General features: G+C 47.7%; 2 protein-coding genes across 2 annotated transcripts; one reads left to right on the top strand and one right to left on the bottom strand.

Moving 5' to 3' along the window:
* Positions 1-1,482: 1,482 nt before the first annotated feature.
* KCTD2 (potassium channel tetramerization domain containing 2) lies at positions 1,483-18,309 on the bottom strand. Its single transcript, XM_030295804.1, has 6 exons — positions 17,942-18,309; positions 16,023-16,131; positions 12,490-12,581; positions 7,333-7,428; positions 5,153-5,278; positions 1,483-4,401 (listed from the first exon to the last, which is right to left on the bottom strand). Exons 1-6 carry the CDS (start codon positions 18,278-18,280, stop codon positions 4,372-4,374), a joined length of 792 nt encoding a protein of 263 aa, XP_030151664.1. The 5' UTR covers positions 18,281-18,309; the 3' UTR covers positions 1,483-4,371.
* Positions 18,310-18,518: 209 nt separating this feature from the next.
* On the top strand, positions 18,519-25,089 carry ATP5PD (ATP synthase peripheral stalk subunit d). Its single transcript, XM_030296496.1, has 6 exons — positions 18,519-18,603; positions 20,995-21,125; positions 21,401-21,497; positions 22,458-22,529; positions 24,682-24,744; positions 24,889-25,089. Exons 2-6 carry the CDS (start codon positions 21,004-21,006, stop codon positions 25,018-25,020), a joined length of 486 nt encoding a protein of 161 aa, XP_030152356.1. The 5' UTR covers positions 18,519-18,603; positions 20,995-21,003; the 3' UTR covers positions 25,021-25,089.
* Positions 25,090-25,264: the final 175 nt, after the last annotated feature.

Raw genomic sequence — 25,264 nt, 5'->3', positions numbered from 1 at the left:
CTTCCTAGAAATTTAGCTGCCACTGGGGCTTTATGACTGAACAGATTCAGCAATACTCAAATGATCTATTGCAAAGGCTGATGCTGTATGGAGCTTCCAGCAAGCCCTGACTGGAGAATTACCATGCAGAGCTCCAGCGTTTTAGAAAATCGCCCTGCCTTCTTTTGCAGGTAACTCTTCTCCTTTTGAGAGCCTACCTAACCATGGGACATCAAGCGACCATGCGGCCTGACCTGCCTGATATGAACTAGGTGTTGTCTAACCCACCAAGTCAGCCTGAGGAGTAGTTAACCTAGCCCAGAAATCGATGTGACTGTCTCTCAGACCGGGGAACACTGGCAATCGACACTGTGTTTCACACTGGGCAGAGGGCAAGATCACCTCTGTGTAACGCGTAGCTGCGTCTTGTTACGTAGAGACATGAAGTTTTGTTTTTACCATTGTAAGTTCAAATACGCGTGGGAGCGTGTATACGGATGCCGAGCAGCCCAAGCTGCTGGCTATTAAGTCTCAGCTCCAAGCCACCCTCCAGACTCTGCTCTGTGCGTCTTTAACAGCTGAGTCCCGGACAGGTGCACCCATGGGGAACGTGGGAGGGGGACTGCAAGATTGGGGAGGCGGGAGGGGGCGGGGCAGAAGGGACATGCTTCTTCCGGTTAACGAGAAACCACAGCACCTCAGCTTTGCTCTGGCAGCAAGAGCTGGTTCCAGGAGTGTGGTCCTAGAACGGTTCCAGGAGTAGCGTGGTCCTACGACCAGTCTCGCTGAGCCCCTGGGACCGCAGCATCTCCTCTATGCGGCCCCTCGGCCCCTCCTCCAAGCCTGTTACTTTGTAATAATCCCAACCTCTTCCTTTGGCTCCCTTGCCCTAGAACAATAACTACGTCCTGCAGTCACTCCATCTGTGACACCTCAGTGGGCCTGGGGGCCCTTTCCTCTTCTTACCACTTGTTAACTGCTGTGGTCTGTCCCCCATTGGGCCCTGGCTGGTACAAACACACACCTCGTTCGCTGTGTGTATACACGTCTCCCCAGCTGTAAGCACCCTATGGCGGGGGGGGGGGGGGGCGGGGGAGACTAACACCTTTTGAGGGTCCCACACCTTGCCTGGTGCCTTAAGTGACCAACACTTGGCTTGCTGGCGACTCACCTCACTTTTATTCCTCATTCTCTACCATGCAGAGAAAAATGGACACCTAGTCAGTTACTCTCTTCCAGGAAGACTTTTTTCCCCCCTTAAAAATGGTCTTCTACTCTTCCCCTCCTCTTCCCAGCTTCCTGGTGGGCAGACCATCTGTCTCACCTTCTGTTCCTCACCACTCTCCTGGTCGTGAGGAGGAAGGCCCAACACGCCCTCAGGCAGTTTCAGCAGCGGGAGAAACTAGGACTTTCTAAGAAGCCCAGGTAGGAAAGGTGCAGAGAAACTCCTCTCCTGAGAAGAGTTTGAGAATCATCAGTAGTGACAGGAAACCAAGGAAATTTGGCTGTTTGTTTCTTGTCTTTATTGACAAAAAAAGGTCACAGCATTTCAGACTTTATTCAAATACACAAACAGTAACAAACAATACCCACAAGTGACAGGCATGGTCCCTAACCTCTGCGCCAAAGGCCATGTCGGAGGATGTGGTTGTCCTCTTGGCCACCCCCCAGCATCTCTGTCCCTTCCTCCCCTACACCTCGCTGACACCCCTGAGATCAGTTAAGACTGCAGAAACGAAGTCGCTCTAGAGGAGGTTGGGCTGCGCCTCATTGCCAAGGAGGAAGCAGGTTCTGAAGGAAAGACAGAAGCGTGCTAGTGTGGCATCTCCTAGGAGAGGCCAGGCTGCTTTGTGAGCTGGGCCTGAGTCGCCCGCGGCCTCAGGCCTGGGCACAACACGAAAAAGGAAGACACTCCCCACCTGGCAGCACTGGGCTGCTGGAGAGAGTGTGGGTCCCTGGCCACGTGACACCCCCAAACCGATGGATGGCCAGGCCTCCCTCCGAAGTAATCAGCTGGGCTCTCCCAGAAGGCTTTCAGTAAAAAAAAAATACTGACTTGGTTCCTAAAGGGCTGGGGCGAATACTTTTCCAGAAACCTTAAGAACTGAATCATCCTCAGACTCAGGAGCACTGGAACAATTGTCATTGGGCTGCCAGAAGGAGGGGGACCTCGTGAAAGCCAGCCCTCTAGGGGAGCAGAAATGTCACTTGTGTTAATTTCTCAAGAGCATCGAGTGAGGGGCTCAGCAGTTTTTCTACAGGATCCACTGTGGGGCTCTGAAAAGAGAAAAGACTATGCGTTCCTGAGGGGCTTGCCACCTCTGCCCTCTGGCCTGCCTCGCTTTACCCCTTCGTGCAGGCTCGGGAGCACAAGGAGCACTAGAGCATGGGGAGCACGAAGAGCACGAGGAGCACGGGCTGATGCCCAGGCATGCCCCAGGGAAAGCAGATCTGATTGGGCTCAAGGTCCCAAATGAAGCTGCTTTCCCTCCTTAGAGTCAAATGTTACTTTTCTGGCCAAAGAGCAAGTCTTCCAAAGTCCTCTGTCCTACTCAGGTCTGAGCAGCTTTTCCTCCACACGCCCAATCTCGTGCTTTCCGAAAGATGACAGGAGGATGCCTGCGACGTCTCTGAAAGGTGACTGCTTTTGCTGCAGGCAGAAGTTCCTCTAACGTTTATAGCTGTAGAAATCGTGGGCACAGGCCAGAGTCCAAGGGGCCGATGTCAACATGCACGCTCACGTTGGTGTGTAGACACACACAGAGCAGCAGACACCCCTGTACACACATTTCTATCCTGCTCTACACACAGAGAGATAAGGTCAAAGTGAGATCCGGAGAAGAGTTATGCCATCTGCACGCAGGCAGGTCATGAGTTCCTAAGACGTTCGGCACCGTCTGTGAGTCATTTCCAAAAACCATGGCCTCAGACCCCCCTAGTAAGCACTGAGCTGTGGAGCAGAGGGAGCCTCACTGTGAAGGAAACCAGGAGTGACCAACGTGAGTGGCTGTTACAGGTGCAGCGTGCCCCAGAGGCGCCTTCCCCTTCTCTGGGCCATTTGCCACACTGGGAAAAGTCATCGAGGGAAGAACAAGGATTCTCCAGCCCTTTGCGTTCAGTGACTGTTCACTAAGACTCAAAAGCGCAGACAGGAGGTCCAGATACAAGCTCTGTGGTCCCAGCCCGAAGGAGGGCTTTACTCCCCTCCCTGGCCAAACAAGCACTTGATTCTCGAGGACGCGGCAGTCTGCAGATAGAAGTGATGGTAAAGGGTCGGGCTCAGAGACGCGGGGAGTCCTCGGACTGCCCAGCAAACACATATACCCTGCAGGGGCTGGCGTGGCGTCACGGACACGGCTGCGGGGCAGGTTTGCCAAGGTTAGAAACCAGGAGACTCGGACAAATATCGAACGTTCAGTCAAGGCATTTCCAAGAGACAGTCACAGAAATAACGACACTTTTGGATACTACAATAGAACACATTTGGCAACTTTCAAAGAAATAGCTGTCCCCACCCAAGCCATCAGAGGATCCAAAGTCCCTTTATCTTCGGTCCAGTTCAGAAAGTCAGGGAAGGAAGATGGGTCAATGGAGGGTGTGGCCTCCCTAAGTGCCCCTCTGTGTGTGACAGGTGTGGGATGCCGCCTGCCTCTAACCTCCACCTGAGGAGCAAGCAAGCTACTGGAGGGTCCGGGCTGCCGGAGACAGATGAGGCAAGGACGAACACGGTAGCAGCTGAGTGCCCCGAACCCAGAGCGGCGATCCCCAACCTCCACCCACAACCACGGATACCCCGTCCTCCCCTTCCTCAAAGAGGTTTCGTCCACAGGAATATGGGGTATTCTGCGGATCTATCCTTTACCCGAGACCTCAATTCGACGAACTGAAGCTAGAATCCTTGGCACCTGCTGCATTTGTGTGGGGTGCGGGGAAGAGGGGAAAGATAGTGTTACAAAGTGGCTGCCAACGTCCAACGTGGCACCCAGGCAAAAACATGGCACGGCCCAGGGACGATCCTCTGGCGTTTGCTCCGGCGTCCCTGAAGCACAGGCCTGTACGAGGAGCTAGGCCTTCCTCTGCCCCTCCCCCGCATCCCCCGTAAAGGCCCCCACTGGGAGCCCAGCCCAGCTGCTGTGGTAAGGATTTGATCTAACACTGGCTAAGAAGACAAAAGCAGGTTTCTGAAAAGGTATTCTGCAGCCGGAAGTGCGTCTGTCTTCAGGTTCCTGTGGGGGGCAGGCAGGGGTTCCTTTGGTTTTGACCAGAACACTTCTCCATTGGGGGGCCAGGCTCAGCCGTGCCTTGCAGGAGCTCGGTTACTGTACAGGAGCAAGATTTAACTTCACAAGGTGCTCTGCCGGCTTGTTCTCTTGATGGTTAAGAATCTGGAATTTACATCCGAGATCCTCTCTCCTGAAGAATCTGCAAATGGAAGATGGGGGGGAGGGCTGAGGCTTGGGCCGAGGCTGCTAAGCAGACTGCTGAGGGAAAAGGGACCCGCGGCCGCTTTCCACTGGACCCCGCTGGGCAGCACAACAGTCCTGTCACCGCAGGAAGCAAGGCAGGGCTGAGCCCTAACCTCCCCTGAAGCACTTCAGTTGTAAAAGCCTCTTGCTGAACACCACTGCACCCACAGTATCCGTGCTGTCAGACCCCTTCTCCCACGCTAAAGGAAATTGCCGACTTAGAAGTGTTTATGAGAGACAGAGAGAGTTGGGGGGGGGGGGGGGGCACAGTACAGGAAAAAGAGGATAACAGTGTACAATTTTCCAGTAACTTAAGGTGGGGGAAGTCACAAAGGTAACCAAATACCTTTTCTCTTGAGACAGGACAAAAAAGAGAGAGAATGGTTTCAAAGAATAAACACAAAATATTTTCCCATTTTGAGTTTCACAGTTCTCACTTTGCAATTAGATTTTTCACTGATTTGACAGGTGGGGACATAAAGTCTACTCTATTTCAGTACCTACTTCCTAACTAAGAACGCTTGGTCACTGCTCCATAAATCCTGATTTAAATGACAACAGTCAACAACCAAAATGAAGGAAAAATGCAAAGCTAGCTTTGGAAGGAAAGAGAAGAAGTCAGGAGCACCAAACAGTCCAGGCCAAGTCCACTGAGGGGCTGGGAACAAACGAGTCAGAGACAAAATTCTGGTGATGCGATTTCTTACCTTTGCCTTTTCACTTGGCTCTATGACAATGCCATTGGTAGAATTATTGAGTTCTCTGGAGACAACACAGAGGAATTCTGCCTGATCCTCATTTCCGTAGTTATAGGAAGATCCAATGCTGATTAGCTGACAAAACCAGAGCATGGTGAACAGTCCTCTTAAAGTGCTAAAGTGCCACACAGACCCAACCCGCCTCCTGTCCGAACTTTGTGGTTTTGCTTCTCACAGGATGATGAACTGTCTGGGACTATCACGGCCCAGGGGATACCTGGATCTGTTATTCACTTGGGCGTCCTCAACAAGGCTTCCCCAGAGAAGGAAAGGATGGGATCTGCCACTGTCTCCCCACCCAAGCACTTGAAACAATCCCAAAGGCAGCAGCTAGGATGAACATGATCATATTCCTTCTAGCAAACACTGAGGTGAAAGAGAATGTTTCTGTGAATGAAAATGGACACTTGCTTTAGCCAAACACCTACACAGGGCTGGCTCATCTTTAAGCAGAAGTCCCAGACAGGAGACTGGCACTCAAAAGGCTCTGGAAAGCACCGAGTGAATCACTGAAGAGTTACCATAAGCCATATGCTGCTGGGACTTTTAACCTTTTCGGCAAATTGAATTCAGGATTTAATTTTAAACAGGAAATGCACATGCACCGAGAAAAGCGGAGCCCAAGGGTAAGGTCATCCGGGCAATCATGTAGGGCCTCAAGTCAGAAGAACAGGACTGACTTGCTCTATGAATGGGCTTTGGGTCCCTCTGCCTTCCTGTGCCTGAACTTCCTCATCCATATAATAGAGTCAGTGGGAACATGACTTCATGTTTCATGCTTCACCTGCCCCATAAATGTTAACAAGATGAGAAAAAGAAAATAAAAAATTATTCACTGGTTTCATCAAGAATACTTAAAAAAAAAAAAGAAAAATTTTTTTTTTTTTTATTTGGGAACATTCTTTGCTTAAGACTTAGGGAAGGGCGCCTGCCTGTCTCAGTTGGTAGAGCATGTGACTCCCGATCTGAGGGTTATGAGCTGGAACTCATGTTGGGTGTAGGGATTATTTAAAAAGAAAATATTTGAGAAAAAAAAAAGACTTTTCTCAGGGAAAATACTTGTGGAGTGTAAGTATGGCAACATGTTGCAGCCCCCACATGAGTAAGAACTAGGCTGACCTATAAAGGAAGGGGCGCCTGGGTGGCTCCGTTGGGAGAGCATGGAACTCTTGATCTCAGGGTCTCAGGGTCGTGAGTTTAAGCCTCACATTGGGTGTGGAACTACTTTAAAAAAAAAAAAGGGAAAAGAAAAGAACCAGGCCAACATACACAGGCAGAATTGATTCTGCAGTGGAGGGGTGAGGAATTATCCAGTGTTGGCTCTGACGACCAAGACACCTGTGTATTTGATCCATAACCCAATACCGTTAACACGACGAACAAGTTATCTGAGAAGGTAAGTTTATGGTGACAGTTCAACTGACGCTTAAACTCTACATTAAAAATAGGCACGATCCACACAATACATATCCCTTCTATATATATCCATTCTATTCATGCCAGGCTCCCTGTTGCGCACACAATAGATGAACTGAACAATCCTGCCATCTAATGGAAGAAAACAGTACAATTCTGCCTGTCTGGTTTTGTTTTGGTAATTCTGCCACCACGCAAAGCTAAAGGAACAGAAATCCACAGCCTGATGGGAAATGGCCAAGCCCCACTTCTCTTCACGTCTGGCTCCTCTCATACCTGCTCTTGCTTTCTGCAGTGGATTATATATGTTCAGAATGACAGAGTTCTTATCCTGGGAAGGAAAGGTAGGGTAGTTGCTGAATCCTAGCCTTCTTTATGTACTTATTCTAGAATGTTTCAACTGAGTGCTTTTGAAAGAAATCCCTCTGAGGGAGAAAAAACCTCAGAGAGACACTTTCAAGCCTAAACAGGCTGGCTGACTCCCTCTGGGCACAATCAAATTAAAACTTGGATATGAAGTCAGGAGACATGATACTATTCTGAATTCTTCCCAACTCATCCTATACAGCTGACAGAATAATTCCCACGTTTCTGAACAGGTTCACACGTGGCCCTACGAACCCCTGGGGTTAGCTGGTTACAGATGGCAGCTGTTTGAGGGACGTGGGCTCCTGGGCTGAGATGCTGCGGTGGCTGCCACTTAGGAAACATACCTGTTCGAATTTCCAACCATCAGACATAGTGGAGACCATCTGTGTAAGCTCCTCTTCCTGGCACTGCAGGACTCTGTACACGTGCTTCACGGGGCCCTGCAACAACCAACGGACTTAGAAGAACAATTTCAAGGACACGACGGTTCGCAGCTGCGCTAGGGAGGCTCGTCCAAAGAATGAACAGTGAAAAGGAATTTGCTTGGACGTTTTTTCTGGACAGCCACACACCGTCCCCTCTTACAAGTGGCACTGTCATCTTTCTCTTCTTAAGGTTTTCTTTCATAAGAATGTTTACTTACTTATTGTGACAGAGACAGAGCAAGCGCACGTGCATGCAAGCAGGGGAGGGGCCGAGAGGGGGGAGAGAGAATCCCAAGAAGGCCCCCATGCGCGGCGTGGAGCCTGACGTGGGGCTCGACCTCATGACTATGAGTTCATGAGCAATGTCATCCTTCAGTAAAAACTTATCCAAGGAAAGAAAGAAAAGAAAAAGGCCCAAGGATATGAATTAGTGGGTAAAATAATTCTGAAGTTCAGAGAAATGAATTATGTGATTAGATTTCATCTATTTCCCAGAGTAGAAAACAGAGGAAAATTGCTTTGGACAAGAGAGCCCCATTTTCTTTTTAAGTTGTTCATATCATGACATACATGCTGAAAATGTAGACCATAATTTGGTTTTTCCAGAGCAATACCTTATTAAGGGAATAACATATTAAAAAGGAACCCCACAATATACCAATGTTCAAACTATTTTCACCCTCCGCTGATGGTACCTGGGAGTGTTAAATGGTAACATTCCTGCTAGAAAAGTGTGTAACAAAAAATAAATATTTGGTCTTTGCTCCTGGTTCCTAGCACAGAGCTCCTAAAACCCTTGGAATTTCCTGAGTGATAAAAGGGTCTTTTTTGTGTTAATGACTGGTCTCCAGAAAGACCAAGCACCATTAGAGAGTTAGAACTTTCAGTCCTACCCGCTGACCTCAGTGGAGACTGAATTCAATCACCAGTGGCCAATGGTTTAATTGAATCAGTCATGCCTACATAATGAAACATCCTTAAAAACCCCTGAACAGGGGGGTTCAGGGAGTTTCCGAGTTGGCAAACACATTGATGTCCTGGGCAAGTGGCACATTCCAACTGCACACACAGAGGCTCCTGTCTCAGGACCCCACCCCACGTCTCTCTTCGCTTGGCTGTTCCTTAGTCTGCTGGAGATCAACTGTAATAGTAAGTTTAGCATTTTCCTGAGTTTTAGGAGTTGTTCTAGGAAATTACTGAACCCAAAGGGGATGTCATGGGAACCCTTGAATTTGTAGCCGAATTGGACAGAAGTACAGGTAGCCTGGGAACCGGGATTTGGCACTGGCGTCTGAAGGAAGGGCAGTCTCGTGGGACTGAGCCCTGAAACCTATGGAAATAGTTACTACTTATTAGTGTCAGGATAGGATTAAACTGTTGGGACACCCCAGCTGGTGTCAGAGATTCAGACAGAAGTCATTTGCTAGCTGACTCGACTTTCTAGAACAGAAGTGAAAGGCGGGATGCCCTAAAGTTGCAGCACTAAGGCCCCTATACTCTAACCACCTGAGGACCCCTCACACTTACGACTCGGCCAGAGTCAGGTGACAGCCAGGGCTGCTGCAAGGAGGCATGCTCACCAGATGAAAGTCCCTGTTCGTCAGAGGACAATTAGAGGCCCACAGGGAGACTTGTGTTTAGCAGTCTTGGACCACTCAGTGTTGGGTCCAATAAATAGCTGCACATCCACTGCCCGTCCCGGAGGCCAGGAGGCATTTGTTAGAGCACAAACAGCAACTGAAGCTCAGAACAACGAAGCTCCATCAGGGAGAGAGGGACTGGTTAGAGTCACGTGACCTTAAGAAAATGTGGACCGTTGACTGAAGAATAATGAAAACCTGGCTTTAGTACTTTTGCAAAAGGATGACTGGGCTTCAGTTATCTGGAAAATCAGTTTTGGAAGAACTCACTACTGGGGAAATACTGGCTCAACAAAAGCAGCTGTGGATCACGGAGCACGAGGAGCCCAGAGTGGCTTTCCCTCTCCTCCCGTCTTCAGTGGGACACTGATGTCAGCGCGGTGTCTCGCCTGAGCGAGGCAGTGCTATTGGGTCGGAGGCAGTGCCAGGCCTTGGGCTGATCTGCCAACCACACCGCGCTTTCTTCCACGCTCTCCCCTTCTGAACCGAATGCAACTATGTTACACGAGGTACTAAGAAAAACATTCCCTCCACCTAAAATATAGGGCAAATCTCGGGAAGACTTCAACTGGCTCTAACCACACATTTTGGAAACAACCAAGTGTTTCATGTTACAAAACTCAGTGCATCGCGAAAGATCTATGATATCAGCCACACCTGTCAAAGTCCCAGGTATTTAAGATGCATGTGTTAGCTCTTTTTAATTTTTGTCTTCCAAAGAAAACCACGAGTATTCTCAAATGCACTAAGATTAATCACCCAACATAAAATACCAAAGACAGCAAAGTTAGTAGAATTGGTGGCAGCCGCAAAGAGATATGAGGGGTCACCAAAAGAAGGTGGGATTGGAAACCCACATCTTGGGCTTTGCTTGAATGTCTGCCATGTGTGTCTCCTTTTTTTTTTTTTTAATTAAAAAAAAAATTTTTTTTTAACATTTATTTATTTTTGAGACAGGGAGAGACAGCATGAACGGGGGAGGGTCAGAAAGAGAGGGAGACACAGAATCTGAAACAGGCTCCAGGCTCTGAGCTGTCGGCACAGAGCCTGACGCGGGGCTCGAACTCGCGGACCGCGAGATCATGACCTGAGCCAAAGTCGGATGCTTAACCGACTGAGCCATCCAGGCACCCCATGTGTGTCTCCTTAAAACACAGACAAGTTGGGGCGCCTGGCTGGCTCTGTTGGGAGGAGCGTGCAGCTCTTGATCTTTGGGTCGTGAGTTTGAGCCCCACATTGGGTACAGAGATTACTTAAAGATAAAATCTTAAAAAAAAAAAAAAGACAAGTTGAAGGAGAGAATGTGTTTGAAGGGACAGCTACAAAAATACACACATGGCCAATTTGGCCTCAGAGCCATGTGTGACACATGCAAAAGAGGGTGTCTTTGAACAACCTCGAATCCACTGCTCAGAGTTTCACTCAATAAAAAGGACAGATGGAAAGATCAATTAACATCCAAAAGGCCTTTACATCCCTAGAACAAAAAAGCTTCCAACTGGGTCTACATCCACAAGCCTTCAGAACCTAGAAGACTAATTAACTTCATCGCTGTCATCAAATAGAAAACTTACAATGCTCTCAAGGAATCAGCTAATGGCAGAGCTGCGAATGTTCGGGGTTGAATGGCTTCAAGTTACATAATTCATGGCACCACGAATTTACACTAGGCAATCAAAAGCTTTTTTGGAATGTGGAAAATTAAGGATAAAGCTAGATTTTCAGAATGCCCAGCTATTAAATATCCACAATAGTAAAAGATGCCATGTAAGTTTAACACGAGATGGCGAAAAGACTGGCACCGCCGGATCCTATTTTATACAATAAAATGGCAAACCAACTATAAATTCATTTTTGAACATTAGAAGTCTTTCAGGGGTGCTGGGTGGCTCAGTCGGTTAAGCGTCTGACTTCTACTCAGGTCATGATCTTGTGGTTCGCAGGTTCGAGCCCCGCATTGGCTCTCTGCCGTCAGGAGCCCGCTTCAGATCCTCTATCCCCCTCTCTCTCTCTGCCTCTCCCCTGCTTGTGCTCTCCCTCTCAAAAATAAACATTAAGAAAAGTAATAATAATAAAAAGAAGGCTTTCAGCCATCAGCCAGCGGGAAGAAAACTAAGGAAGCTCTTCTCACCTTTGCAAATGACTACAGATTAAGCGAATGAGAGAAATCATTTTTGAAAAAAAAAATAGGTGTCAGTTATTCAACCAGATAATTCCATTCAGAGCCAGAAAACTTGGATATGTAAACTCTAACACAGAAAGAGCAAGGAACTATTTTTTATTTTTTTGAGTTTTGAAAAGAAACATATTACCTTCTGCTTAATCACAGGACAATTCTACACTGCAACAGAATGGATCTCAGGAAAGCATCTACCACCAGCATCTGATGGGATAAGAGCAAGTCCTGCTACAAGACAGATGGTCACAGCAGAGTCCAAACATGCCCTCTGTTCCTGCAGTGGTACTTTCTTAAAATAGAACCTAAATACAGGAAAGGGAACGTCTGTTTTCCCTGCTAGACTTCAAGCTTCTGGAGGGCACAGACCCTCCCTAGGAAGCAGAGAATCTCAAGGGCCTAAAAGATGCTGCTGTGGCCACTTAAGACATGTGACGGGTGATGTGATGTGAAATAAGCTACCTGTACCCCCTCAAAACTAGGAGGCAAATTGTGTGTTTCTTCCTGTTACTGTATCTACCAAGTTCATATAAAAACCCAGACTTCATAATAAACAGAGAAGCCTATTTCCTCAGAAGCACGATTCACAAGCAGCTCCTAAAGTCTAGGCCATGAGACTGCTTTCACGTGGCTATCAGGAGCTGAATGCGACACGGTCACACTTTAAAAGGCTGGTCCTAATAAAGAGTTAGAGAGTGGCCAACAGGTGGAAGTAAGAGCTCGCTGGGTCTTTATGTGGAGGGAGACAGATACTCTGCGAGAACAGGTTCTGGGCCTAAAGTGCTGCGGGTCCCTCCTGCTGTCCCATGATAAGCAGCCACAACCTCCCCACTCTTCTAAAGGGATATGGGGGCTGTTTTGCTTTGCTATTTCTTCTTCTGTTTCCTTGTTCTGAATAAGTCTGGTGGCGTATGCGCTGTCTGCCTGGTGGATGGCCCATGTTCCACACAGACCTCCAGCTTTAAGGGGAGAGGCAGCTCTTGCCAAGCAGCACAGCATCCTTTTCAAATCCCACCCAGACGCAGGGACAAAGAGAGCCACTAAGACCTTTTCCCTTTAAGAGTTCAAAACCGTGGGGTGCCTGGCTGCTTCAGCCGATGGAGCATGGATGGAGCATGCATGGAGCGTGTGACTCCTGATCTCAAGGTTGTGAGTTCAAGACCCACGCTGGGTGTAAAGATTACTTAAAAATAAAATCTTAAACCAAAACAAAAAATAAAAACCAAACCAAAACAAAAAAAAGAGTTCAAAACCCATTACCTGAGAAGTTCTGTTCTCATTGTCCCGTATCCGTTCCTTAACCAGCCGCACAAGAGATGCAATGTTGTAAAACTCCGCTTCTTCCAGAACACCTAGGACAAGGACCAAACCGTATGTAGTTAAAGATGTGTTACACTCCCTGGAAAACAGTGAGAAGAGGCTAAAGTTTACATGCTTGCTAAGAACTGCATTTTTTTTGAGAGAGAGAGAGAGAGAGAGAGAGAAAGAGAGCAAGACCATGAGACAGAGCATGTGCAAGGGAGGGACAGGAGGAGAGGGAGAGCATTTTTTTTTTTAATGTCTATTTATTTTTGAAAGAGAGACAGAATGCGAGTGGGTTAGGGGCAGTGAGAGAAAGAGACACAGAATCCGAAGCAGACTCCAGGCTCTGAGCTGTCAGCACAGAGCCCAATGCGGGGCTTGAACTGACGAGCTGTGAGATCATGACCTGAGCCGAAGTCGGACGCTCAACCAACTGAGCCACCCAGGTGCCCCTAGCATTTTTTTAAAGTTTATTTATTTTTTTTTTTTAAATTTTTTTTTTTCAACGTTTATTTATTTTTGGGACAGAGAGAGACACAGCATGAACGGGGGAGGGGCAGAGAGAGAGGGAGACACAGAATCGGAAACAGGCTCCAGGCTCCGAGCCATCAGCCCAGAGCCCGACGCGGGGCTCGAACTCCCAGACCGCGAGATCGTGACCTGGCTGAAGTCGGACGCTTAACCGACTGCGCCACCCAGGCGCCCCAAAGTTTATTTATTTTGAGAGAGCAAGCACGTGCAAGGGGCAGAGAGAGAAGGAGGAGAGAAAATTCCAGGCAGGCTCTGCACTACCAGAGTGGAGGCAGATACAGGGGGGCCAGAACTCACACACAAGAGATCATGACCTAAGCCAAAATCAAAGTCAGGGGTGTCCGGGGTGGCTCAGTGGATAGAGTGTCTGACTTCGGCTCAGGTCATGATCTCACGGTTCATGAGTTTGAGCCCCACATCGGGTTCCTGTGCTCATAGGTCAGAGCCTGGAGCCTGCTTCAGATTCTGTGTCTCCTTCTCTCTCTGCCCCTTACCCACGCATGAGCTCTTTCTCTCAAAAATAAATAAACGTTAAAAAAAAAAGATGTCTAACCGACTGAGCCACCCTGGCGCCCCTTGAAACTTGTTTTTAGAATTTTTTTAAGTTTATTTATTTGAGAGAGAAAGGGCAAGTGAGCAGGGGAGGGGCAGAGAAAGGAGAGAAAGAATCCCAGCAGGCTCTGCACTGTCAGTGAAGAGCCTTATGCGGGGCTTGAACCGTGAGATCATGACTGGATCCAAGGTCAAGAGTAGGACACTCAACTGACTGAGCTACCCTGGCACCCCCTTTTTTTTAATTTGAGAGAGAGAGAGAGAGAGAGAGAGAGAGAGAGTGCAAATGGGGGAGAGGGGCAGAGGGAGAGTGAGAGAGAATCTGAAGCAGGCTCCACACTCAGCTCAGACCCGACACAGGGCTTAATCTCACAGTCTTGAGATCATGACCTGAACCAAAATCAAGAAAATCAAGAGTCTGACGCTCACCTGACTAAGCCACCCAGGTGCCCCTGAATCGCACTTTTCAAATTGAAGTCTAGTCTCTCTCCTTCAGCCTGGGAAACATTTCTTTGCTATTTAGGGTGTACACCCCTCCCTTCTCCCTAAATTGAGTCAGTCAAATTCTGGGTCTGCTCTGTTTACTCTGTTTCACCGCTGCGGCTTCCCACTTGGCACCTTCTCTGACTCTCTCTGCACCTGCCCATTAGCTGCAGGGCACCTTTCCCATATGTCACTTAGTTTCTGGAACTTGTCACATTGGAGAATTCCTGAGCTTGCAAAGCTTACGTAGTCGGTCCTAAAAATTACCGGGGGTGGGTGTGTGTATATAAATTTATGTGGACCAAAGTTTAATAGGGTGCTTATTATTTGAACAAGATAAAAAGCAATCACTGAGAGAATGCTTTGCCAAATAAAATCAAAGGCCTTGGCCAGGACAACAAAGGGGATGTGTGATTCAGTATCAGAAAAAAACCCCAAAAAACAAACTTGCTATAAAGGACATTGCTGGAACTGATAAAATTGGAATATAAGCTGTAGATAGAAGTATTTATCAATATTAAATTCCCTGATCTTGATAACCATACTGTGCTTACATAAGGGAATAACCTTGTTCTTGGGAAATACACTGAAGTATTAAGGGACTCATCTGTAATCTAGTCTCAAATAGTTCAGAAATAAAAACTATGGTGGGGGGAGGGAGAAGCGTGGTGGGGGGGGGACAGAGAGAGAACAAAGGGTAACACAGATCTCAAAAAATGGTGGTGAAGCTGCGAGTTCTGTTATTCTCGCCTTTTTCTCTGAATTTGAAAATATTTCAAAAAAATTTTTTAATTTTTTTTTTTTTAACGTTTTATTTATTTTTGAGACAGGGAGAGACAGAGCATGAACAGGGGAGGGTCAGAGAGAGGGAGACACAGAATCTGAAACAGGCTCCAGGCTCTCAGCTGTCAGCACAGAGCCTGACGCGGGGCTCGAACTCACGGACCGTGAGATCATGACCTGAGCCGAAGTCGGCCGCTTAACCGACTGAGCCACCCAGGCGCCCCTCAAAAAAAATTTTTTTAAAGGCCCTCAGAAAAGATGCTTAAGATTCCTCTTTTCCAGAAACAGGACTATCCATGAGGTGGTAACTGCTGAAGCTAGATGGTGGGTGCATGAAGTTTATTGTACGGTTCCCATGATTTTTGAATGCATCTGAAATGTTGAAAAAAGAGACAGCACATGCACAAGTCCTCTTCTTACTGGTTGAAACAGATGTGCTTCGCAGCCATTTCATTAACTAGCACAGCCATTACAGCTTTCTCACTCAGAGCTAAAGCCTCCAGGTCAGGGTGCCCTGGATTTAGGGAGAGGCCCCAATCTTCAACGGAATGCCTTTGGCGAGGCCACGCCAAGTCTTTTAGAAAGATATCTAGACCCACTTAGAGTCCAAATGTCGTACCAACCAAAAAGATGATACAGCTGACAATGGACTGGAGAATGAATTAGGTCAGCTGCAAAAATTTACAAGGAAGCATGAGACCAGTCTTACAAGAAATGAGGCCAAGCCTTTATTACTTTTTACAGCTCCAAGTTCAACTAAAAGTGAAAATATAAATAATTAATGTCAGAGATGTGATGCTTCAGGGTATGGACATTTCACTGCCAGCAAGCACATAAGTGAAAGTAAAAAGGGATCCTGACGATTCTGCAGGTTTGAAAAATGCTCCTGAAGTGATTTGCAAAGCTGAGTTACCTATTTTTCTTTTCATTAAGGAAGGCTGGACAGAGCCCAGTGGGGATCCCTTAAAGAAGGCTTCCTCAGATAAGACTACGTAACTAGAGACTCCCTGTTCACTTTCATAAATGTTTACTACACCTGCATGTGACCTTGATGAAAATCTCAAACAAAATTCCAATCTGTGAAACGGCTTTCAAGATATGGGCTGAGTTCTGAAAATGCCCAGTTAAAACACTGTTCTTACCTTCTTCAGCCAACTCCTTTGTAATGATGAGTTTCCCGTGGCGGAGGTAGTTGAGGATAGGACCAAAGTAGGTGGGGTCCCTGTCAATCAGATAGGCTCCTGTCTCGTCCTGCCAACCAAACACAAAGATAACACTTTGGAGCTGTCGGACTAAGTTGGAGCAGGGTTTCAGCCTCTCTGTCACCATTCATTAGCAAGGGGGCAAGTCTTGCTAGACATTTTTTATCACAAACTACTGGCAAGAAGGCTAGCTTTATGTATCTTGTACTCTGAGATCATTTCAGGCACGGAGTTACAGATAGATGTACAGTCATCATGCAGGCATTTACTTGAACTTCCAAAGTCTTGTTTTTTTTTAATGTTTGTTTATTTTGAGACAAAGACAGTGAGAGGAGGAGGGGCAGAGAGAGAGAGAGGAAGACAGAGAATCCCAAGCAGGCTCCACAGCTGTCAGTGTAGAGCCTGATGTGGGGTTTGAACCCACAAATTGTAAGATCATGACCTGAGCTGAAACCAAGAATCAGGCGCTTCAGTGACTGAGCCACCCAGGTGCCCCTGAACTTCCAAAATCTTTACTTGGACACAATTACCACCATTCTTCTGTAAGACATCTATTATCAAGAAAGGGGAAGAAAATGCCATATTTTAATTACGTAAATCTTTGCTTGAGATGGACATTCTGACCTCTCTCTACTGCCCCCAAATCGCATTCCTAATTCTAAGAAAACCTCTGTATAGTTGGCAATGCTCCTGAGCTCAAGGCCAACATCAGTGGGAGTCTGCATTGCCAGCTGTAACTCACACACCCCAGTTCTGTGCCCAGAGGAAGCTTGGCACCGCCTGGACTTGGCTCTGAGCAGCTTTAATCCTACTCATCTTTACAGTAAAAGGAACAAGAAGAAACTGGCTTCTACTGCAACAGAGAAAGATTTAGGGTAGATAAAAATAATTCCTTTATAAGCAAAGGTTTTGAAATTTCTTTAAAGTTCGGGTGGGACAGGTTTCCATAAGTCTGAGATTTATTAGAGAGGCAGTTGGTGAGTTAAAAAAAAAAAAAATCAGCGAATCTTTACCCAACCCCAACTCTATTTCAATGTAACTGGCTGAGTGCTACATAGGATATACAGGGGTATAAGCCAGGGTCAATGCCTTTAAGCTGGCAACTGAAAGATGAATGTGTAAAGTTAATCAATAAACACGTCAAACTGGAAACGGCTTGGAAGTGCCTCGTCACCTCTCAACTTTGTTCGTAGCCATGCATCTTGCCCAACAGCAGGCCTCAGTTTTCACTTTCCGATGGTCTTAACCAGTCAGCTTAGGTTTGCACTGGCAACTGGTAATCTCTTTCCAAGGAATGTATCTGAGCTCTAATAGTCCTAAAACAGTGGCTGTCACCAGATAAGAGCTCAGGGCCCAGGACCACAGGAAAGAAGTGTGGTATCACCAGAAACACTTCCTGCAGCTGTCAGACCGAGGCTTTCACCCAACTTGGCAGAGGGGTCCGAGAGGAAGTCTGAGAAAGCTAGAAAGATGCCTTAGCTCACCCTGACCCAGTTCTGGACGCATCTGGCACAGGCAGTGAGGGGCTGACGAGGAGCCAGGGGAAAACTCATGCAGATCTGAGGGGCGGGTATGAGATGTGTACGGAGAAGGGGTGTGGAGCGGGTTCTCGTGGGTGCGGGTGGGCACAGCATGGGGACCGAGTTGCTTAGAGTGAAGGGCGGGGTCAGAGAGACAGCCAGGGTGCGACTGAGGATGGGGGAGAATAGCCCCCAGGGCCAGCCTGGCGGGAGAGGGATGGGAAGGGGGTCCCGGCCCGAAAAGCCCGCCTGGGAGGAGCGTGTCGCAGGAATCCGGGGATGAGCTAGGAGGAACGAGGGGGTCCGAAGAGCGGGGGCGCGCCCGAGGGCGGGGCGCACCTTGTCCGAGTCCAGCTCCGGGTCCTCCTGGCAGCAGAGGCGACAGAGGAAAGACTTGGGCTCCCGGCCTAGGGTCTGTCTGGTGGTCACGAAGTAGGTGCCGCCCACGTTCAGCCGGACCCAGCGGGCCGCACCGCCTCCCCCTGCCCGCTCTGGCGGTCCGGGACCCGGCTCCAGTGGCGGCGCGGCGGCGGCGGGCGGGCGGCCGTGCCCGCGGGGCGTGGGGCCGGCGGGGCGAGGGCTGGGGGGCCCGCGGCCCGGGCCACCCCCGTCGCCCAGCCCGCTCCCGCCACCCCCTCCCAGCCCCGCCATCGCCGGGTCCAGCTGCAGCTCCGCCATCTTGGGCCGCCGCCGCCACCGCTGCCCGCGCGCCGCCGGGCCGGCCCATCTCTCGGCAGGGAGAGCCGGGCCGGCCCATCGGCGGGGGTGGGGCCGGGGGAGAGGGACGGGAGCGCCCCCAACCAGCTCCCGGGGACCCGTGCAGGGGGAGGTGCCGCGCCCGCCCTCGTGGGCGGGACTTCCGGAACCGGCCTCCATTTCTACGGGCTGACCTGCGAAGCAAGGCCCTCCCGTTTGGCGTTGGGATTGGCTCTGGGAAACTTTCCGGTGACCCATTTCCGTCCCTTGCTGCTGTGGACTGTGGGCCGCCGCGGTAGGTGAAGGTGAGTGGGGTTTGGGGCGTTGGGCCCGACTCTGGCGGGCTGCCGTGCCTTGCCTCCTTCAGACCTTGCGCCGACCCTTGTCGCACCCCTGCCGAGGATGCCTGCCCTGCTGTTGTTCCGCTGCCAAAGTGTCCGGGTTTAACTGCAGCCGCCGCTCTGCGCCGCGCTCCCTTCCGCTCCCCTCCCCCTCGCGCGAGGTCGCTGGGGTCGACCTGCCACCTCTGACCGAGGTGCTTCCCCACACCTGATCGGGTTCGGTCCGCCCCCACCAAGGCCGACTTCGGCAGTTCGGTCTGGGGGCTGGGGAAATGTTACCCCGAGATCGTGTTAACTTGTTGAGGGACACTCAGTCTCTTCCTCTTGAGGGTCCTGGCATTCGAGCGTGGGGAGCGTTCAGAGCAAGACAAAAATCCCATCATTTATGAAGCCTACCTGCACTGGTGCTTGGAAAAGTCTCTGTCAAGGCGCTTATTTCTCGGGCGTCTTTTAAGAGTCACCTGCCCATCACCTCCACTTATCCTGAGAGGGAAAGAGAAACCAAGAGGCAGGTGTTGGAACAGTTTCTTTTTAAGATCCCGAGGAGGATTTCTTCCACCTTCCTTGTGATGCACCCCGTAGTTTGTAAAGACTTTTGACATTGTCTTTCTCCTAATGTCTGGCACTGATCTTAAATTTAGTTTTGACTATTTTCCCATTTTCTGAGTTAAGGGGAAAAAAAATGGCTGTAACTACTTTCTACCTTCTCTCACGTTCACACATATGGAACACCTGTGTTAAGGTTATTGCTAGAATCCACAGGGCATGTGCTAGTGCTGCAGAGGATAATCAGACCTGAATTAGAAAGTGCAGGTATTACCAATCCGGTAGGGAAGGGGTAGAGAGCCCCTTAAGCTTGTAGGAGACTGTAGGGCAAATTGGTGTGCACAATTTCACTTGGTACTTTTTTTTTAACTTAAAAAAATTTTTTTTTCCATTTATTTTTGAGAGACACAGAGAGAGCACAAGTGGGGGAGGGGCAGAGAGAGAATGAGACACAGAATCCAAAGCAGGCTCCAGGCTCTGAGCTGTCAGCAGAGAACCCAACACGGGGCTCAAACTCCACAAACGGTGAGATCATGACCTGACTGAAAGTTGGAACCTCAATCGACTGAGCCACCCAGGCGCCTCTTAATTTTTTTTAAATGTTTATTTATTTTTAAGAGAAGACAGAGTGCAAGTTGGGGAGGGGCAGAGAGAGAACGAGAGAGACACAGAATCAGAAGCAGGCTCCAGGTTCTGAGCTGTCAGCACAGAGCCAGAAGCAGGGCTCAAACCCATGAGCTGTGAGATCGTGATCTGAGCTGAAGTAGGATGCTTAACCGACTGAGCCACCCAGGCGCCCCTCACTTGGTACTTTCTGAGATAAGCAGGGCCGGTATTATCCCCATTTTTTCCGGCATAGGGTCTGCTGTATTTAAGCTTTGTTGAAACTTGGGTATATATCAGGTTCTGTGCACTGGAGAATCAGTGAATAAAACACATTCATTCTGAGTGGAAATGTATTTAAATGATTAACTTTTATGTAATGCATGAGTGTTACTTTAGCAATATTTCCGAAGATAAGAGCAAACACTAAAGAACTGGGCTTTTTTTTTTTTTTTAATTTTTTTTTTCAACGTTTATTTATTTTTGGGACAGAGAGAGACAGAGCATGAACGGGGGAGGGGCAGAGAGAGAGGGAGACACAGAATTGGAAACAGGCTCCAGGCTCCGAGCCATCAGCCCAGAGCCCGACGCGGGGCTCGAACTCCCGGACCGCGAGATCGTGACCTGGCTGAAGTGGGACGCTTAACCGACTGCGCCACCCAGGCGCCCCTAAAGAACTGGGCTTTTAAGGAGGAGTAGGAATTGGGGAATAGAGGGGGACAGTTTCAGGGGAAATAATGTGGTTATATGGCAGGTTGCATGCCTTGAATTTGAAAAGCTAAACTTGTTCCTTGTTTAGTAATCCTGATTCCTTCAGTTGATAAACATACTCACCAAGTGCTCAGAGGATGCTTCTCTATTTCTTACAGATTTGCATGTTTCTAAGGTGCCCTTTAGAGGATTTGCTCTAAGAGTCCTGTTTTTTGTTTTTTGTTTTTTTTAATTAAAAAAAAATTTTTTTTAATGTTTATTTATTTTTGAGACAGAGAGAGACAGAGCATGAATGGGGGAAGGGCAGAGAGAGAGGGAGACACAGAATCGGAAGCAGGCTCCAGGCTCTGAGCCGTCAGCCCAGAGCCCGACGCGGGGCTTGAACTCACGGACCGTGAGATCGTGACCTGAGCCGAAGTCGGACGCTTAACCGACTGAGCCACCCAGGCACCCCTCTAAGAGTCCTGTTTTGATCTGACCTGTTTTATTTTCCAGGATCTCAAGATGGCTGGGCGAAAACTTGCTCTAAAAGCCATTGACTGGGTAGCTTTTGGGGAGATCATACCCCGAAACCAGAAGGCCATTGCTAACTCCCTGAAATCCTGGAATGAGACTCTCACCTCCAGGTCAGTACCATTCGGAGAGGGACCCTCTTAACTTGCTCCAAATGTGGAAGCAAAACAGTGCTTTGGGATTAAATATGAATTTCTGATGCTCTTCTGGTATAAAGAAATTCATACATTTTGCAAATGAAAGTAGTTTTTGGCATTCCTGGAATCTCTCTCCTAGAGAAAAGTGTGATAATAGCTCTAGGGCATAGGAATAAGGAACAGGGAAAGTACTGTGTGGATTTTCTGTTGCTCATAGAAGAATCTTAACTTTTTTTCTTCCATGTGAGCAGGTTGGCAACTCTCCCCGAGAATCCACCTGCTATCGACTGGGCTTACTACAGGGCCAATGTGGCGAAGGCTGGCTTGGTAGATGACTTTGAGAAGAAGGTGAGACTTCAGGCAGCTAAAGCACTGGTCTTGTAATGTGGCTTGTGGGTATGGAGCAGAACAGTAGGTAATTACCTGTGCAGGATGACAGTGTGGAAAGAAGGGTGCTGTTAACAGGCCCCATATTAAGGAAATATAATTTTAATGTTGGGGTAAAAAATAAAACAGGTCCAAAAGGAACCTCAGGAAAAATGGGTGTGGCCAAAGGTCTTGAGGTGGTAGTTTTATATGGTAAACGTGGAGAATTCAGGGTCTATTTATTTGGCAGATTTCTTATCCAAAGAAACAGCCCATACAGCCTTAATCAGGGAGCCAGAGGGCTGTGAAGTTAAATGTTTCCATCCCAACTCTTCCGGAATTATTTTTTAGCCCCTCACCTGTCTCCCTAACACCTTTTCTACCCTTTTTTTTTCCTTTTCCTGCTCCTTTTTACTGTGTCTTGTGGCTTAATTTCTCACCTACGTATCTCCATTTCTGATGTTTACATGTTAAACCTCAGTATCTGGAATTTAGTTGTTTACCCATTTGACAGATGCTTTCCAAAGGCCTACCCTGTGCCAGGTGCAGTGCTCCGTGCTGGGGCTATAGGACTCGGCAGTCTTCTAAGGAGACCATCTCCATCTCCATTATGCAAACGTTCTTCTGCCAGTCAGTCCAGAAAGAGAAATCAGAGTTTCTTCAGACTACAAGGTTCTAGGAGGCCATTTTTGAGGTCATCAAATCCAACCATCCTTTTCAGATGATGACACTGAAGCTCATTGTAATAAAGAATTGTCCAGTTAGCGACAGGACTGAGAACCTTGAGCTCCTGTTTTCAGGCTAATCTTTCTACTACAACACTCTAGATGCATACTGGTTTCCTCTTGGAATGGAGAATGTCTTTATCTATAAGGATTGGTGGTTTTGAGCCCTTTCTTGGACTCCTGGGTATATTAATAACAACTGTCCCTGTGTTTGTAGTTTAATGCCCTGAAGGTTCCTGTGCCAGAGGATAAATATACTGTCCAGGTGGATGCTGAAGAAAGAGAAGATGTAAGTAGTTGAGACTCTGATTTTAAGATTCTCCTAATTCCTGATGGCTCCGTATTTCTTAGAAGTTAGGTGAAGTAGAGTGAGCTCTAGAAAATGCAAGTAATCTATGGCAATAGTGCTTCAGTAGTTGCCTGGGAATGGGAGGGAGGGGGCTGATAAATTTGTTCCCTGTCTCGATTGTGTTGCTGGTTTCGTAGGTGGATACATAGGTCACAAGTTACCAAGTGGCATTCTTTTTTTTTTTTTTTTTTTATGAAATTTATTGACAAATTGGTTTCCATACAACACCCAGTGCTCATCCCAAAAGGTGCCCTCCTCAATACCCATCACCCACCCTCCCCTCCCTCCCACCCCCCATCAACCCTCAGTTTGTTCTCAGTTTTTAACAGTCTCTTATGCTTTGGCTCTCTCCCACTCTAACCTCTTCTTTTTTTTTTTTTTTCCTTCCCCTCCCCCATGGGTTCCTGTTAAGTTTCTCAGGATCCACATAAGAGTGAAACCATATGGTATCTGTCTTTCTCTGTATGGCTTATTTCACTTAGCATTACACTCTCCAGTTCCATCCACGTTGCTACAAAGGGCCATATTTCATTTTTTCTCATTGCCACATAGTACTCCATTGTGTATATATACCACAATTTCTTTATCCATTCATCAGTTGATGGACATTTAGGCTCTTTCCATAATTTGGCTATTGTTGAGAGTGCTGCTATGAACATTGGGGTACAAGTGCCCCTATGCATCAGTACTCCTGTATCCCTTGGATAAATTCCTAGCAGTGCTATTGCTGGGTCATAGGGTAGGTCTATTTTTAATTTTCTGAGGAACCTCCACACTGCTTTCCAGAGCGGCTGCACCAATTTGCATTCCCACCAACAGTGCAAGAGGGTTCCCGTTTCTCCACATCCTCTCCAGCATCTATAGTCTCCTGATTTGTTCATTTTGGCCACTCTGACTGGCGTGAGGTGATACCTGAGTGTGATTTTGATTTGTATTTCCCTGATAAGGAGCGACGCTGAACATCTTTTCATGTGCCTGTTGGCCATCTGGATGTCTTCTTTAGAGAAGTGTCTATTCATGTTTTCTGCCCATTTCTTCACTGGGTTATTTGTTTTTCGGGTGTGGAGTTTGGTGAGCTCTTTATAGATTTTAGATACTAGCCCTTTGTCCGATATGTCATTTGCAAATATCTTTTCCCATTCCGTTGGTTGCCTTTTAGTTTTGTTGGTTGTTTCCTTTGCTGTGCAGAAGCTTTTTATCTTCATAAGGTCCCAGTAATTCACTTTTGCTTTTAATTCCCTTGCCTTTGGGGATGTGTCGAGTAAGAGATTGCTACGGCTGAGGTCAGAGAGATCTTTTCCTGCTTTCTCCTCTAAGGTTTTGATGGTTTCCTGTCTCACATTTAGGTCCTTTATCCATTTTGAGTTTATTTTTGTAAATGGTGTTAGAAAGTGGTCTAGTTTCAACCTTCTGCATGTTGCTGTCCAGTTCTCCCAGCACCATTTGTTAAAGAGGCTGTCTTTTTTCCATTGGATGTTCTTTCCTGCTTTGTCAAAGATGAGTTGGCCATACGTTTGTGGGTCTAGTTCTGGGGTTTCTATTCTATTCCATTGGTCTGTGTGTCTGTTTTTGTGCCATCAAGTGGCATTCTTTAAGTATGTGCATTTTATCGTATGTCAGTCATACCTCAACTAAGCTGTTAAAAACAATTACGGAGTTAGAATCAGGTAGAGAAATTATCCAAGGTGGTAGTCAAATACCTATTTGCTTGAAAGTATGAAAGCCAAATGTGGGAACACCGGTGGCTCCACCAGAGAGAAGTCTGGCTAGTGATCAGACGGCTTGTCCTGACTGTCCAGTAAGCAGCCCCTGTGAAATACTGGCATTTTGTAGGTTGTCTAGGTGAGCAAATTGTTGACAACCCTGGTCCTGCTATTATAAGCTGGCTCTCCTGTATGGGCTTCTTTGTGCATTTAGGAAAAGCTGTAGTTTGCTTCCCAAAGCATGCTCCCCTCAGGAGTTGGCACATGCAGGAGTCTGCACAGAATGGGAAGGCAAGAGGGGTGGGCTCTGGGACTCTTCTGTCTTGGGAGCCTCAGAGTCAGGACAGGACAACTTGGTTTCAAAACAGAATGTCTCCCTTCTCTTTAAGGTGAAAAGTTGTGCTGAGTTTTTGTCTCTCTCAAAGGCCAGGATTGTGGAATATGAAAAAGAGGTAAGTGACCCTTGGCTGTTGTCTGTAATAGGTCCTCTCTCTCTCACGGCCACACTCCTTTCACCCAGTGGCAGTAACCTACCTTGGATTCGTTTTTGTATCTCTGTGGCCCTCTTTACCTTCACCCAATTGCCCTCTTTCCAGCTGGAGAAGATGAAGAATATAATTCCGTTTGATCAGATGACCATTGAGGACCTGAACGAAGTCTTCCCAGAAACCAAATTAGACAAAAAGAAGTATCCCTACTGGCCTCACAAGCCAATCGAAAATTTATAAACTTGAGTTGGGGAGAAAGCTCTGGCCCTTGTATTATAAATTCTGGACATTAAAAATAATGATACGGTGCTGTGTGTCTGTTCCTTTGCAGCAGAGATAATTATAACTCTGAGGTGCCCTCACTGGAAGTGGTCTTTTTATTAAAATGGAAAGGTGAGCCTACAGGTTTGTGCTGGTCCAGTTATCTCATGGTTAGGATATGTAGGAGCCAGTTAGCCCCCAGAGCTGCTGAAATCTTAACAAG

The sequence above is a fragment of the Lynx canadensis genome, chromosome E1 (genome assembly GCF_007474595.2).
Source record: "Lynx canadensis isolate LIC74 chromosome E1, mLynCan4.pri.v2, whole genome shotgun sequence".
Lineage (NCBI taxonomy): Eukaryota > Metazoa > Chordata > Mammalia > Carnivora > Felidae > Lynx > Lynx canadensis.
Note: the sequence above shows the minus strand (reverse complement) of the source record. Positions and strands in the feature narration are given on the sequence as shown.

What these genes read in the sequence shown, in the direction of transcription:
- KCTD2 (XM_030295804.1), bottom strand. Translation starts at nt 18,280, where the DNA reads ATGGCGGAGCTGCAGCTGGACCCGGCGATGGCGGGGCTGGGAGGGGGT. An exon ending in CGGAGCTGGACTCGGACAAG is followed by an intron (nt 16,132 to 17,941) that starts GTGCGCCCCGCC and finishes TTTGGTTGGCAG; the next exon opens with GACGAGACAGGAGCCTATCT. An exon ending in ATGGTTGGAAATTCGAACAG is followed by an intron (nt 5,279 to 7,332) that starts GTATGTTTCCTA and finishes TGGTTTTGTCAG; the next exon opens with CTAATCAGCATTGGATCTTC.
- ATP5PD (XM_030296496.1), top strand. Translation starts at nt 21,004, where the DNA reads ATGGCTGGGCGAAAACTTGCTCTAAAAGCCATTGACTGGGTAGCTTTT. An exon ending in TAGATGACTTTGAGAAGAAG is followed by an intron (nt 21,498 to 22,457) that starts GTGAGACTTCAG and finishes CTGTGTTTGTAG; the next exon opens with TTTAATGCCCTGAAGGTTCC. An exon ending in ATGCTGAAGAAAGAGAAGAT is followed by an intron (nt 22,530 to 24,681) that starts GTAAGTAGTTGA and finishes CTTCTCTTTAAG; the next exon opens with GTGAAAAGTTGTGCTGAGTT.